Source organism: Marmota monax, unplaced genomic scaffold, assembly GCF_021218885.2.
Source record: "Marmota monax isolate L192 unplaced genomic scaffold, Marmota_monax_Labrador192_F-V1.1 WCK01_AAM20220418_F8-fsc00195, whole genome shotgun sequence".
NCBI lineage: Eukaryota > Metazoa > Chordata > Mammalia > Rodentia > Sciuridae > Marmota > Marmota monax.
Window position 1 is genome coordinate 1083677 of NW_026691979.1, and position 14256 is coordinate 1097932.

General features: G+C 41.7%; 1 protein-coding gene across 2 annotated transcripts in view; it reads left to right on the forward strand.

Moving 5' to 3' along the window:
* The window catches only part of Csmd1 (CUB and Sushi multiple domains 1), a 1167250-nt gene that overhangs the window by 905064 nt on the left and 247930 nt on the right, over positions 1-14256 (forward strand). For both annotated transcript variants that reach the window (XM_058580132.1, XM_058580135.1), the window contains exons 22-23: positions 4048-4239; positions 4675-4801. In XM_058580132.1, coding sequence (XP_058436115.1) covers positions 4048-4239; positions 4675-4801 — 319 coding nt within the window. The remainder of the gene's footprint in view (positions 1-4047; positions 4240-4674; positions 4802-14256) is intronic.

Genomic DNA, 14256 nt, shown 5'->3' on the forward strand with positions numbered 1-14256 from the left:
CATGGCAGCGATCAAGAACCCATTCAAGAAGAACGGAGCTTGCATCTGCTGCTGCTCCCTTGTTCTTCTCTTATTCCATCCAAGCCTCTAACCCCCCAGACAGTGCCGCCCACACTTGGGGAGGGTCTCCACTTTAGTTTACTGTCCCACATGCCGATCATTCCTAGACACCCCTCACTGACACACCCAGAAGCTCTTGCTCTTCAGCATCTCTTAATCCGATCAAGTGGACAATTCAATTGAACCTTTACACCAGTGCTGCAGCCCAGGCTGGACCTGCCTGTCCTCACGGCTCAGCAGGGCAGGGAAGTGGACTGCGTGGGGAGCAGCTCTCCACCCCTCCACACAGGTCCCTGGGAGGATGAGAGCTGGTCCAACACCTAAGGCTAGCAGTCTGGGATAACTGCAGTGACTGTCCCACGAGAAGTCACAGGAGTAAGTCTAAAGGAGGCTCAGAGCTCATGACTGCAGAAGGCGTGCAGCAGACATTCCCATTGGCCTGAGGCTTGCATCTTGTTTTGATGAGCACTTTTGGTTCACAGTAACTTTGCTGCATTTATGACTGACGAAGAAATCACTGGAAAACAGAGAGACCTGGAATCGCTAAATAGCCACACTTTGAATGTAACTCTTAATAATGTTTTCACACAAACTCCTTGATTCTTTTTTTAAGTTGCTGTGGCTTAACAAAATGCAGAACCTGTTTCTGTGGCCTGCATTCTTGCAGGCTGGTGGCTTCAAGGTGGAGTATGCTGCTCTCTGGATTTATAAAGATATTATTAGTCTTTGGCAGTCGGATGACTGATCATTGAAGTCTTTTAAATTCATTTTCCATGGGAAATCTCCTGAGGGATAGTTTTGTAGATTTAAATTCTATATATATTTTTTAAAACTTGAGACCTAAAAATAAACCATAGCAAAGTTCCCTAAAAAGATATAGAATCTATAACACAGAGTGCTACATTGACATTTCAGAATTCTGCTATTGTACATCAATTTGAATCATTTTATCAGTATTTAAAAGCAGCGCTGAATTTTTTAGTAGGTCGTGGTTCAACATTGCCTGTAAACCCAGCAAGAGAAGCTCAATTGGAATGAACTCAGTGTAGTTTAGGGGAGACACCGTTCACTAGGGCTGTGTTCCCAAAGCCCTGGGCAGAGTCAGGGTTCAGGGTGAGACTGCCCTCTTGGCCAGCTCAGAGTCTACCCGCTGGAAGCAAGGAGTGCCATGCCAGCCCTTGGGTCCCCAGAGCCCTTCCTCCAGCTCTTCCAAACACTGACACGGGGCTCCCAGTGCTTCCTCCAGGGGGTGTGCAGGATTTCTCCTGTGTCAGAGTGAGATCATTAACTGTGAGAAGGTGTGAGCCAGAAGCTGACTTGAGTTGGTGGACTGCTTTGACCTCCCGACAGGGGTAGCTTTAGGGGTTGTTTTGTACAGGACACTGGGGAGGCCTGCAGGCATTTAGGAACCAAGTGTGGAGCTTCCTGTATGATAATGCGTTCCATCATGCTACAGCTTCCTAAGTGACCTTTTGAAGAAACAATAAAAGCTTCAGAAGAAGCCAGGTACAGCCGCGATGAAGAGTAATTGTGCCCCATAAACACAGCTTCCCTTGGCGGTGTGACAGGATGTGGTGTAAAAATCAAGTTTCGAGATAGGGTGATAGAAAAGACAATAAAACAGATAATTCTCCAGAAAGTTCAACCCACATAAAGTCTCTTAGACGTTTTTATTGACACGTCTTTATTTGTTGACTTGTTTGTTTTTTGATGTTTCTTTCCTCCTTGATCCAAATAAAGTTCTTAGACAAGTTTTGGGGGCAGAGGAAATGCTGCTTCAAGCTAATCTTAGAATGAGTATATTTCTAGATTTTAGAACTTTGAAAATGTAAAGGACACGCTCTCTCAACCTAGGGAGGTGCGTATTCTGAGTAACACTGTGAGCACTGACATCTATAAATGATCTCTAGAGCTCATGGCTATAAATTACTGAGATAGTTCATGAGGCTCCCAGGAAAGTCACTGTCATTATCAACACAGGCAAACGTCTCCTGCAAAGAAAGTAAGAGTCTCCTCTGTGCATCAGACACGTAAGTCATTGTCAAAATGAATGACTGCTTCTTTGGGCAGTCTCTTCATCCCATGTGTGTGTGTGTGTGTGCGTGTGTGTGTGTGTGTGTGTGAGCACTTAGCCTGTAAGCATTAGATGGACCTGCAAAGCAGCATGGGGTTGTCACCTTCACATGGACGGTCACCTTATTCATACCCTGGCACACTGGTACTGGTCAGAAGTAGACACTGCACTCTGGGGTTGTTGTTTGCATAACTGGATTTTGTTTGACTCATGCGTATTCAGAATCTTGGGTTCCGCTGGCACTTGGTGCCTAACTGGAGTCAGAGATGGTGGAGCATTTCAGTACCATTTTTGCTGTCAGGACAGAACCCTCCTGCAGTGTGGCAGGTGGAAGTCACCACCTCCAGGGCTGCGGTCCCAGGCCTGGGCGGAACTGCCTCCTAAAGCCCAGTTCAGATGCCATCCTTGCCAAGCCCCCAGGTCATGTAAAAAGACACAAAAGAAGCCCCGGCCAAGTGCTCCACAGGCCATTGGAACCCTGGGTGCTCAGTGGATTTGGTCGCAGGTGACACAAGAGTTCAGTGTTTCCCTCAAACAGCCAAATATCTGCCAGTCCCTGAAGTCAGGTGGGACTGGGACCCTCTCTCTGTTCCTGCCTCCCTTGGGGCCATCTGAAGCACCCTTGCTTTACACCTGGTCAGTGCACTCTTCTGCTCTCCCACTCTGGACATCCAGACTTTTAACGTTTCCATTTCTTATGTCTTATCATCTGTTGCAAAGATAATAACATTGTAGTTGGCAAAGAAGGAAACTTCTCAGCAACCCCATGTACATTCCCACAGGTGTACTCTCTTCCCTATACGAAGTCGCAAAACCCAATCTTTAAAAAAAAAGTTGTTTTTTTGTGTGTGTATTTGTAGATGGATAGCATACCTTTATTTTATTTATTTATTTTTATGTGGTGCTAAGGATGGAACCCAGTGCCTCACACATGCTGCTACTGAGCCATAGCTCCAACCCACAAAACCCAATCTTGATTGGAGACCACCTGGGTATAACTATATTGCAAGTTTCAGGGAATATTTTCCTCAGTGGATGGTATCTATCTCAAAATGCAAACTGGAGAGGCCAATTGGCAGAGAAATCACATATTTATTTCATAATTCAATTGTTTTTGAGAAAAGGAAAATTAGGTAGAAATAGAAGTACACAGAACATGTGACCCTCAAGCTTCCGACTCTATATAAGCATTAAAATTCATATCATAACGTGAAGAGAAACGTTACTGTAAGACTGTCTTCACAGATGGCCCTAAGTGTCTGCCACATGAGGCCACCTGCACAGGGGAGCCTCCCTTTCTGTCCTCCATTGCTTTGACAACTGAGTTTTCCAACTCCATTATGATTCACTTCTGCGTCTTTGTCTGGCCAAGTTTCTCAGGAGCCTCATGGCATGGGGACATGGCAGGTGGAGACTCAGGAGTCCCTGGCTTTTGTGGTCAGAATCCATTTATAACCCCCTGAAGACGGAGGCCTGAGAGCGTGGAGGAGGTTAGCAGGAAGGTGGGAGGCTGCGATTTGGGCTGGTGCAGGCACCAGCTGCGTGAACCCTGGGGGTACAGACAGAGGCGCGTCCTTCTCAGAGATGGAGTTGTGACAGCGAGGGATGTGGGGAATGCCAGGTTCCTGACTCCGAGGAGGCCTGGGGAGTGCGGTGTGCTGACCACAGGTGTGGGTGGACAGGTGGTAAGCTTGGGAGCACACGTCCTGGGGAGCACCGAGGCAGCCAACCCCCAGCTCTGAGGAGTGGTTCACAGAGACCTCCTGAGACCCGAGTCCCTCTCCTCACGACCACACCCTCTTCCTCTTCTTGCTGCACCCCAGGGAGCCCTCGGGCAGTGCTTGTTCCTCCTTTAACCTAAGGGGGTATGCACTTGACCTTGAGTACGTTCACTCTTCCCTCTCTCTGCACAGGTTTTGACCTAGTGAAGTGTGAGGACCCGGGCATCCCTAACTATGGCTACAGGATCCGGGATGAAGGCCACTTCACGGACACCGTGGTCCTGTTCAGCTGCAACCCAGGCTATGCCATGCATGGCAGCAGCACCCTGACCTGCCTGAGTGGGGACCGCAGGGTGTGGGACAGACCAGTGCCTTCCTGCGTAGGTGAGTCGGGAAGCAGGTGAGGCCTTCGCCAGGTGAGGAGAGGTGGAGAGTGTTGCTGCGGGTGGCTTGGCCACCATTCTGCAGAGACAAGCATTCACCCTCCCTGCAGCGTGTGCGTACTCCTGAGATGGGCAGGTGCCTGTGCGTGCTCCAGTTTGAAAGGCATTTCCCGGGCACTCTGTGGAGACAGTGTGCACAGAGTTGTGGGAATGACCACATGGTGTGCCGCTGTTTTACACACGCACCTTAATGACCTGTAGGACCAAGACTTTGTGTCAAGGAAAGGGCTGGGGGTGTGGGAGAAAGGATGGAGCTTTTGGTGCACTTCTTCATGTATGTAACTCAGAGGTGATTTTTAATTCAGGGTTTTGTTCATCAATGAGCTCAACAGAAAGGGTGGTCCCTGGAGTGACTCCCCATGTCTGTGTCTTACAGCTGAGTGTGGAGGTCGGATCCCCGCTGCCACATCAGGACGGATACTGTCCCCCGGCTACCCAGCACCTTATGACAATAACCTGCACTGCACCTGGGTCATAGAGGCCGACCCTGGGAGGACCATCAGGTAAGTGCTGCGACTTGGCCTCAGGGATTTGAGGACAGAGGAGAGAGAACAGCACGCTGAGTCCACAGAAGGAGGAAAATGGAAGGCTGTGCCCTGGGATCACACGCACGTCTCTGCTGCTCCTTTGAGATCATGTGTGAAGCCGTGTGATACTGTTATCACTGGTGACAGTGACAGAAACAAGGTGAAGTCAGTATCTCATCAATGAGCTGAGAGGCGTGGTCGTCATTCCCTATCAGTGGGTGGTTGTGCAGCTCAGATCTGGGTGGGCTCAGCAGGACCAGTTCCCATGGCCTTCTATGGAACCTGGCCTCCTCTGGCCTCCTGGGAAGACCACAGCAGGCCTGCCAGTGCCCTTCCTGCAGCGTCCAGTCCTGTGGAGGGCCCTCAGCAGCAGGGAATGAAAGTTTCAGCTTCTGCTTGCTGCCCTCTGCTGATGTGCGGTCACCAAAGCCAGCCTCGGGGACCAGGCAGGACTCAAGGCGCCCAGAAGGGCTCCCCGTCCCTTGATGGGAAGAGAAACAAATGATCTGATCAAAAAAGGGGGTGCCACAGAGGTGTGAGGGAGGCCTGTCCATTTGCAGGGGAACAAGGTATTTGAGGTAGACCAGGAAGGCACTGGAACATCCCAAAGTCACGCCAAAAAAGACTATCACTAACACAGAAAATAGTGCAAATATTCAAACAGAGCGTTCTGTTTCAGTTGGCAGTTCAAAGTGTTGGGATGATTTTCTTAAACCAACAAGAAGCAGTGTTTTAAAGTAGGTGCTCCCTGTTCCAGTAGGCAGTTGGCGATAAATAAGAGCATATAGCAAAAGGGCAACTTTAAAACGCGTTCTTTAATCACAGTTCTCCACAGAGAGCAGGACACAGCCTTCCACAACTCTCCTCTTTCATCCAAGTTGCTTGTGAATCTCAGTAAAAGTTACTTTCCAAAACCCCTGGACTCCAGCAGGCCTCTCCCTGAGCCCTGGGTCTTGGCACCTGCCCCCAGGCCACTGCGCCCAGTGAAGACGCACTGGGTCTGTCTGAATCCGTCTTGACCCAGGTCAGCGCAAGCCAGTCAGAGGACAGAGCCAGGGTGCAGGGCTGCAGGGCCCATGACCTAGGATGAACCAGGGATGCTGTCCCTGTCCATAGACGGCGCCCTGTTCCGTTAAACTTGTCATTCTGCAGCTTTACAATGTGACGAAATGGGAAAAGGTATAGGGGACTCAGCCTTGTTCTCTGAGGCTTTCTTCTGGCACTAGCTCCTCTGAAACCGTGTGTCTTACTGTCCACTTGGTCACGTTGCCACCACATAAGGGGAGCAAGAAAAAGAACTCAAAGCATTTGAAAAATGCACATATATTATTTTGTAATAGCTCATTTAAAAACTAATGTGTCCTTATTCAAGATAAATGGTTAATTAAATAATTATCAAAGTATTGGGGCAATACCAAGATGTATTTGAGTAACAAAATTTTGGATTCTGCATTTTTCATGAAAATCAATAAGATCACTCTCTATTGAAAGAACTAAAATTAAATGTTAGTTATTTCTTCATTTTTTTAGTTTTATTATTTGTGTTTATTTATTTATATTTACTTGCTTTTTAGTTCTACATGACAGTAGAAGTATTTTGGCATAGTATACTTACATGGAGTACAACTTTTTCTAATTAGGATCCTATTCTAGGGGCTGTACGTGATGCTGAGTTACTCTGGTTGTGTTTTCAGTACAAGGCTGGAAAGTTACGACCATTTCGTTCTATGTTCCTCTTATTCCTCTCCCCCTCCCTTTGTTGCAGCCAGGTTTCCATCCAGCATTAAGAGTGTCATGAGGGTCCTCCAGGCTGAACATGTGAGCTCTGTTGATCCACTTTAAAAGCACAAGGGAGTTCTTGATTTCCCAGCCCTCTGCTGCAGGATACATAGTCTTTTTTTTCACCATGACGCATGGTGCCACATGGACATTCCGCAGCCCTGATCTGAGGATCTTTGTAGGTCTGGCTTATAAACAGTTGCTAAGTTGCTTTCCCTTGTGACTTACGACTTACAGACTCACGATGAACAAATGCCCTTGTCTGCCAATACCTGATGCGATCCGTATAGCAGCTGCACAAGCAGGACTTTGATTGGTCCTTTTGTTTTTTATTTCTAATTATTTCCACTTTTGTTTACGTTATTTTATTTGTTGTTTTTAGATACACATGACCGTAGGGTGCATTTTGACTTATCATACATACATGGGTGCAACCCATTACGATTTTGTTCTTGTGGTTGAACACAATGTGGAGTTTCACTGATCATGTATCCATATGTGAGCATAAGAAGGTCATGTCTGATTTATTCCACTGTCTTTCCTATTCCCATCCCCTCTCCCTTCCCTTCATTTCCCTGTGTCTAATTGAATGAACTTCTATGCTTCCCCTCCTGCTATGGGTTACATCCATATATTGGAGAGAACATTTGGCCTTTGGTTTTTTGGAACTGGCTTATTTCACTTAGCATGATGTTCTTCAGTTCCATCCATTTACTGGCAAATGCCATAATTTCATTCTTCTGTAAGGTTAAGTAATATTCCATGTATGTATGGAATGTATATACCACATTTTCTTTATCCATTTGCATGGTGGTACACACCTGTAATCCTAGAATCTCAAGAGGCTGGCCCAGGAGGATCAAAGCCAGGCGTTCAAAGCCAGCCTCAGCAACTTAGTGAGGCACTAAGCAACTCAGCAAGACCCTGTCTCTAAATAAAATAGGAAAAAAAATAAGGGCTGGATTTTGGCTCAGTGGTTAAGCACCCTGGATTCAATTTTCAATTCCAAAAAATATTAATTAAAAACTAAAAAACTAAATATAAAATTTCAACATTTAACTCCTGTATACTTTGAATGATATAAAAATAATTCTACAGGTTTTGATTTTGAAAAAGTTGTAGAAAACATCTATGATTAATGAAAAGACTTCCCGTAAGCATACTCTGTTTTCGTCCAGGAAGATTTCAATGGTCACTTTCCTGCAGTTTTCCTTGTGAACTAATTCCCTAGAATTAGAACAGAGCACTGCTGACCTCTGAATGCAGACACTTTTACTCTGCAGGTCCATCTGAAGCTCCCAGGCAGACTGGGGCTGGGGCTCAGTGGCAGAGCACTCGCCTAGCACGTGTTGGGCACTGAGTTTGGTCCTTAGCACCGCATAAAAATAAATGAATAAAGCAAAGGTATTGTGTCCATCTGCAAATAAAAAGATATATTTTAAAAACTCCCTTGGCACGAGAATAAGAAAGAGGAGGGAATCACTAAGGAATAATTAGAAGGAACAAACATGCACAATTCCTCCAACAAGCTGAGCCTGCTGTTCACCACTCAGCACCACAGGAAAGAGTCACTTCACACAGCACCGTGTGCTGCAAGAGTTCTCTTCTCATCTGTATCTTTCACATTTGGATGTACCTGTTATCAAATCTATGAACTTACCTGTCCAACTTGAGGCAGGAACCTCTTCCTAATAAGGGAGTTAAGAGATCAGCGTCAGTGTTTATAATTAATTTACTCAGTCGCTGGTCAACTCCATCTGCACGACATTCCAGTGGTTGAGTCACTGTTAGTTAAGAAAATGTGTCTGACGTTTAGTATGGAGGTTTGGAAGGCAACATGACTAAAGGCACAAGATGCACCAATTTTAGGCTTAAAATTATACTGATACTCACACTTCTTACTATACTGATACTAACCACACTTATTGCATGGGTAACACAGTCACATTACCTCCAATTTTTTATTTGAAAATGAGGAATATATAAGTTATATGAACCTGACTCCAAGATAAACAGACTTTATCATTATACATTTATACTAATATTTTAAATTGTAAATATATTTTATTCTCAAGGAATGTTTAAATAACATTAAAGAATGAAAAAGGGCTGCTTTTAGTTCTCTAGGCCCATTCTTACAGGCCTGCTTTGATGTCATTGAGGCCCAGAGCAACTTCTGAACATACATTTCTTGGCTTTTTATTTAAAAAAATAGAAAACCCCATGATAGTTATTGTTATTGGTTATGTGGGTCATGTTTCAAATTTTAACATAGATGCTATAAAGCAGTTACCTATGGAAAAAGTAGCTGAAAGTCTAACAACAAGGTATGGCAGTAACTTGAGTCCTGTTATGGGTCGAATGCTTCTCTAAGACCCTCAATGCACTTCTTGCTGAGCGCAGTCATGATTTATGTAAGAAAGGGGACACGAGGAGGAAGACTTTCAGCAATTCCCTTAAAGGCTACTCTACATAATCACACGAGAATGGTGCTCCTGAGGCTTTCCTGCTCCTCTGCACGTGTAATTGTCTAGTAAGCAAACTTGAACATCTTGTGGTCAAAGGGTCCACAGGGAGTTGTATTTGGTGATATGGACTGAGGTTAGTCTTCTTAATAATACTATGTGGTATTGTCAAAACTATCCTTAATTCAGACTTAAAACAAAGTAACACATACATTGATGACCCTCATCTTCCAGGTGTGTCCTGGGTTGGATTTTCCCAGTGCCAGGCCATGGAAGGTGGATGCATCTGGTGTGAAGATACAGGAAACATTTACAAGAAAAAAAAAAAAGTTAATCTACTTTTGATCAGCTTTGGAGATCCCTAGATAAAACTCAGGAGGAAAACAGAAGGCAACAGATTTTCCTCTACTGGGTGTTTATCCTGATCCCAGTTGGAGCCTTAATAGGTGTGCGCAGAGCGCAAACTGGGAATAGCTGCTGAACTGAGAGGCAGACTTGTTCACACCAGGAGTAACAGCATGTTGGTCTTCCCCTCTCACTAGGATCACGATGGAGTGGTCTCACCATCATCACTGCCTTCTTCGTCTAGTGAGGAGCTGGGAATCCACAGGACACTACAGGTTCACATACAAATTAGCCACACCCAAATTTCAACAATGCTTTAGAGAATAGAGGAGGAGATCTCAAACCAATGATCAGGCCCCAGGTAGGAATGACTAGGATTGGGCCTAAGGTCCCAGTCGTGGACACCCACTCCTACAACAAAGCAGAATTAACACAAAGGCTGTGACTGCCACACCTATGAGGGGGAATCAATCTAGATCATAGCAGGCCATGGCCCAAAAAGAGTGGAAGAGAAATCTGTCCCAAAAGATGCATAAAACACAACATAGCTATAAAGGAAAAGTGAAAGCACAAGATAACATGACACCTATTAAAGTTCATAATTCACCAGCAGCTAACTGCAAAGATATTGAAGTGGATCAAATATCAGATAGAGAGTTCACGAGAATGATTATAAAAATAATCAATGAATTTTGAAAGAGCACAGAGACAACTGAATGAATTAAGAAAGTCAGTACAGGATAAGATGAGAAACTCAATAAGGGTATAGAGAGACTGAAAAAAATATCACAGAAAATCTTAGAAATGAAAGACATAATAAATCAAATAAAATTTTCAGTTAAGAATCACTCTAATAGAGTAGACCATGCTGAAGACAGAATCCCAGAGTTTGAAGACAAAGAGGTGAGCCTTGAACATTCAGACATATTAAAGAAAGCAAAACAAGTTACCATGATCAGAATATACTAAAACTTTGAGACGACATTAAGAAACCAAATTTAAGAATCACTGGAGTTGAGAAGGGCTGTAAGATGCAGCCTAGGGAATGGATAATCTCTGAAGGGAAATAATAACAGAAAAATTTCCAGACCTTAAGACTGAGATGAATATCCAGGTATGTGATGTGTTCAGGACCCTAAATGGACAATATCAATAAAAAAACTCCCATGACACACTATAATTAAAATTCCAACATATAGAACAAAAATAGATTTTTAAAAACCTCAAGAGAAAAATGTCAGGTCATGTTTAGAAGTAAGCCATTCAGAATTATAGACAATTTCTTAGCATAAACTCAAAACCCAGGAGGGCTCGGAGTAAGTGTTCCAGGTCCTCAAGTAAAATAACCGTCAACCAAGATAGCTGTATCTTGTTCTGGATCATATGGATCTGAAAGAGATATCCTCAGGATCAAAGGAGACACTACAAGAATTGATAACTATTAAGCTAGCACTACAGAAAACGCTTAAAGAAATACTCCACACCGAAGAAATTAAAAACAGACCTCAGAGGTCACAAATGAACAACTCTCACTTGAAGTGTATCTAAATAAGTAAAAAAGGACCAAGTTAAATGTTATAAGTAAATCAGAATGACAGAAATTAATAGATATCTCTTTATAACAAGATTGAATATAAATATTCTAAACTTTTCACCTAAAAGACATAGGCTGTCAAATGCATTAGTAAACAAGACCCATTGATACATTGTTTGCAAGAGACTCACCTTGCAGGCAAAGACAGCCACAGGCTGAAAGTGAGAGGATGGAAACCCATGTACCATGTAAACGGAGACTAAAAATGAGCAGCCGTAGCTACTCTCATATCCAAAAAACAGACTTCAAGTGATAATTAATCCGAAGAGAAAAATAAGTTAGCTTCTTTAGGTCAAGGGTAAAGGGAACAATCCCACAGGAAGATACAACAGCAGTAAGTATTCCTCATATGTTGGTGTATCTAATTACATAAAAGAGACACTACTCATATTAAAGACTAAGAGAGACCTCAGGACAGTAATACTAGGTGATTTCAACACAGCTGTCTCATAAATAGATAGGTCATTTACATAAACTCAGTAAAGACTTGGAACCTAAAAAATATTATTAGTCAAAAGTACTTAATAGGTATCAGTAGAAAATTTCATTCAACACCAGCTGAATAACATGTCTTCTCAGTAGCTAATGGAATATTCTCCAAAAATGGACCATATTTAGGCCACAAAGAAACTGTTGGCAAATACAAAAAAAAAAAAAAGTTGATAAAATTTCTTGCATCTTATCAGATCATAAGGGAATAAAATTAGAAATGAACAACAACAAAAAGGTACAGAAACTATGTAAACACATGGAGATTGAAAAGTATACTTGTGAATGATGAATGGGTGATATAATAAATCAGGGGAGAAATTTAAAAATTCTTATAATCAAGCAAGAATAGAGATACAATGTACTTGAACCTCTAGGACTATGAAAGCTGAGCTTAGAGGAAAGTTTGTAACTATGAGTATCTATAAAAAATCAGAAAGATCCCAAAATAAACAATCTAATGGTGCATCTCAAGGCACTTGGAAAAAAAGAACAAATTAAATACAAAACTAGTAGAAGGAAGGAAATAATTAAGATCAGAGTCAAAATCAATGAAATTAAGATTTAAAAAATACAAAGGATAAGTGAAATGGAGAGTTGTTCTTTGAAATAGGTAAGCAAGATTGATAAGCCCTTAGCCAAATTAATCAGAATCAAAAGACAGAAGACCTAAATTAATAACATTAGAGATTAAAACAAAAGCATTTCCTTTAAAATCTGGAAGAAGACAACAATTGTTCACTCTCACCACTACTATTTCATGTAGTGCTAGAAATTCTAGCCACAACAATTAGAGTAGAGAAGGAAATACAAGAGATAAAAATAGGAGAGGAAGAAGTCAAATTATCACTGTTTGCAGATGATACGGTATTATACTTAGAATCCAAAAATTTTCACCAAGACTATTAGAGCTAATAAATAAGTTCAGCAAAGTAGCAGATTACAAAGTCAATATACAAAAATCAATAGATTTCCTGTATACCAATAATGAATCTGCAGAGAAAGCCATCAGAAAAGACAATCCCATTCAAAATAACCTCACAAAAGGAAATAAAATACCTAAGAATAATTCTAACCAAGGAAATGAAAGACCCCTACAATAAAAACTATAGAACATTGAAGAAAAAGACCTCAGAAGATGGAAAGGTCTTCCATGTTCATAGATTGGCAGAATATTGTTCAAATGACTATATTACTAAAAGCAATGTACAGAGTCAATGCAATCCCCATCAAAATACCAGTGATATTCTTCACAGAACAACAACAACAACAAAAAAACAGTTCTAAAATTTATTTGAAAGAATAAGAGACCCAGAATAGCCAAAGCAACTCTAAGCCAAAATGGCAATACTGGAGACTTCTCAATACCAATATTACAGAGTTACAGTAACCAAAACTTCATGGCACTGATATAAAAACAGCCACATGGACCAATAGTAGAGAGTAGGAGACACAGAGACAAACTCACACAGATACAGTCATCTGATAGTTGACTAGAGAGCCAAAAATATAGATTGGAGAAAACACAGCCTCTTTAACAAATGTTGCTTGGAAAACTGATAATCATGTGTAGAAGAATGAGACTAGACCCTTCTCTCTCATCCTTCACAAACTCCTATAATAAATCTTAGGGTCAACATTTCAAAATATAGGCACAGGCAATGACTTCCTCAATAGAACTCCTAAATCTCAGGAAATAATGGCAAATATTGATAAATGAGATGTCATCAAAGTAAAAGCTTCTGCACAACAAAGTAAACAATTAAGAACATAAAAAGAGAACCTAAAGAATGGGAGAAAATCTTTGCTAGCTACTCTTCTGACTGAAGGTTAATATCCAGATTTTATATATATATATATATATATATATATATATATATATATATATATATATACATACATACATACATATATACATACACACACACACACACACACACACATATATATATATATATATATATATATATATATATCCAGGTTACATTATATTATATATGGATTTATATATAATATACAGATTATATATAAAAAAATAAAAAAAATAAAATAACCCAGTTGGGCTCAGGATGCTGAGGCAGGAGGATCATGAGTTCAAAGCCAGCCTCAGCAACTTATCAAGGTTCTAATCAACTTAGCCAGACACTGTCTCAAAATAAGATGTAAAAAGGACTGAGCATGTGGCTCAGAAGTTAAGCACCCCTGGGTTCAATTCCTGGTAAACAAACAAATTAACAACAACAACAAAAACAAAAACAATTAATAAATGAATAAATTAACTAAACAGACACTTCTCAGAAGAAGAAATACAAACAACCAACAAATATATGAAAAAAATATTTAACATCATTATGAATTAGAGAAATGCAAATCAAAACTACACTGAGATTTATTTCATTCCAGTTACAGGTTAGAGTGGCAACCATCAAGAATACAAACAATAATAAATACTGGAGAGGATACAGAGAAAAAGGAACACTTTACACTGTTGGTGGGATTGTAAATTAGTAAAACCACAGTGGAAATCAATATAGAGGCTCATCAAAAGACTAGGCATGAAACTACCATATGAGCCAGCTCTATCACCCCTTGACAGTTATCCTGAAGAATTAAAGTCATCATTCTACAGTGACACATGCAGAGTCATGTTCATGGCAGCACAATTCACAATAGCCAAACTGTGGAACGCCTACATGTCCTTCGATGGATGGATGGAAAAAGAAAATGTGGATGTATATATTCGGTGGAGTTTCACTCAG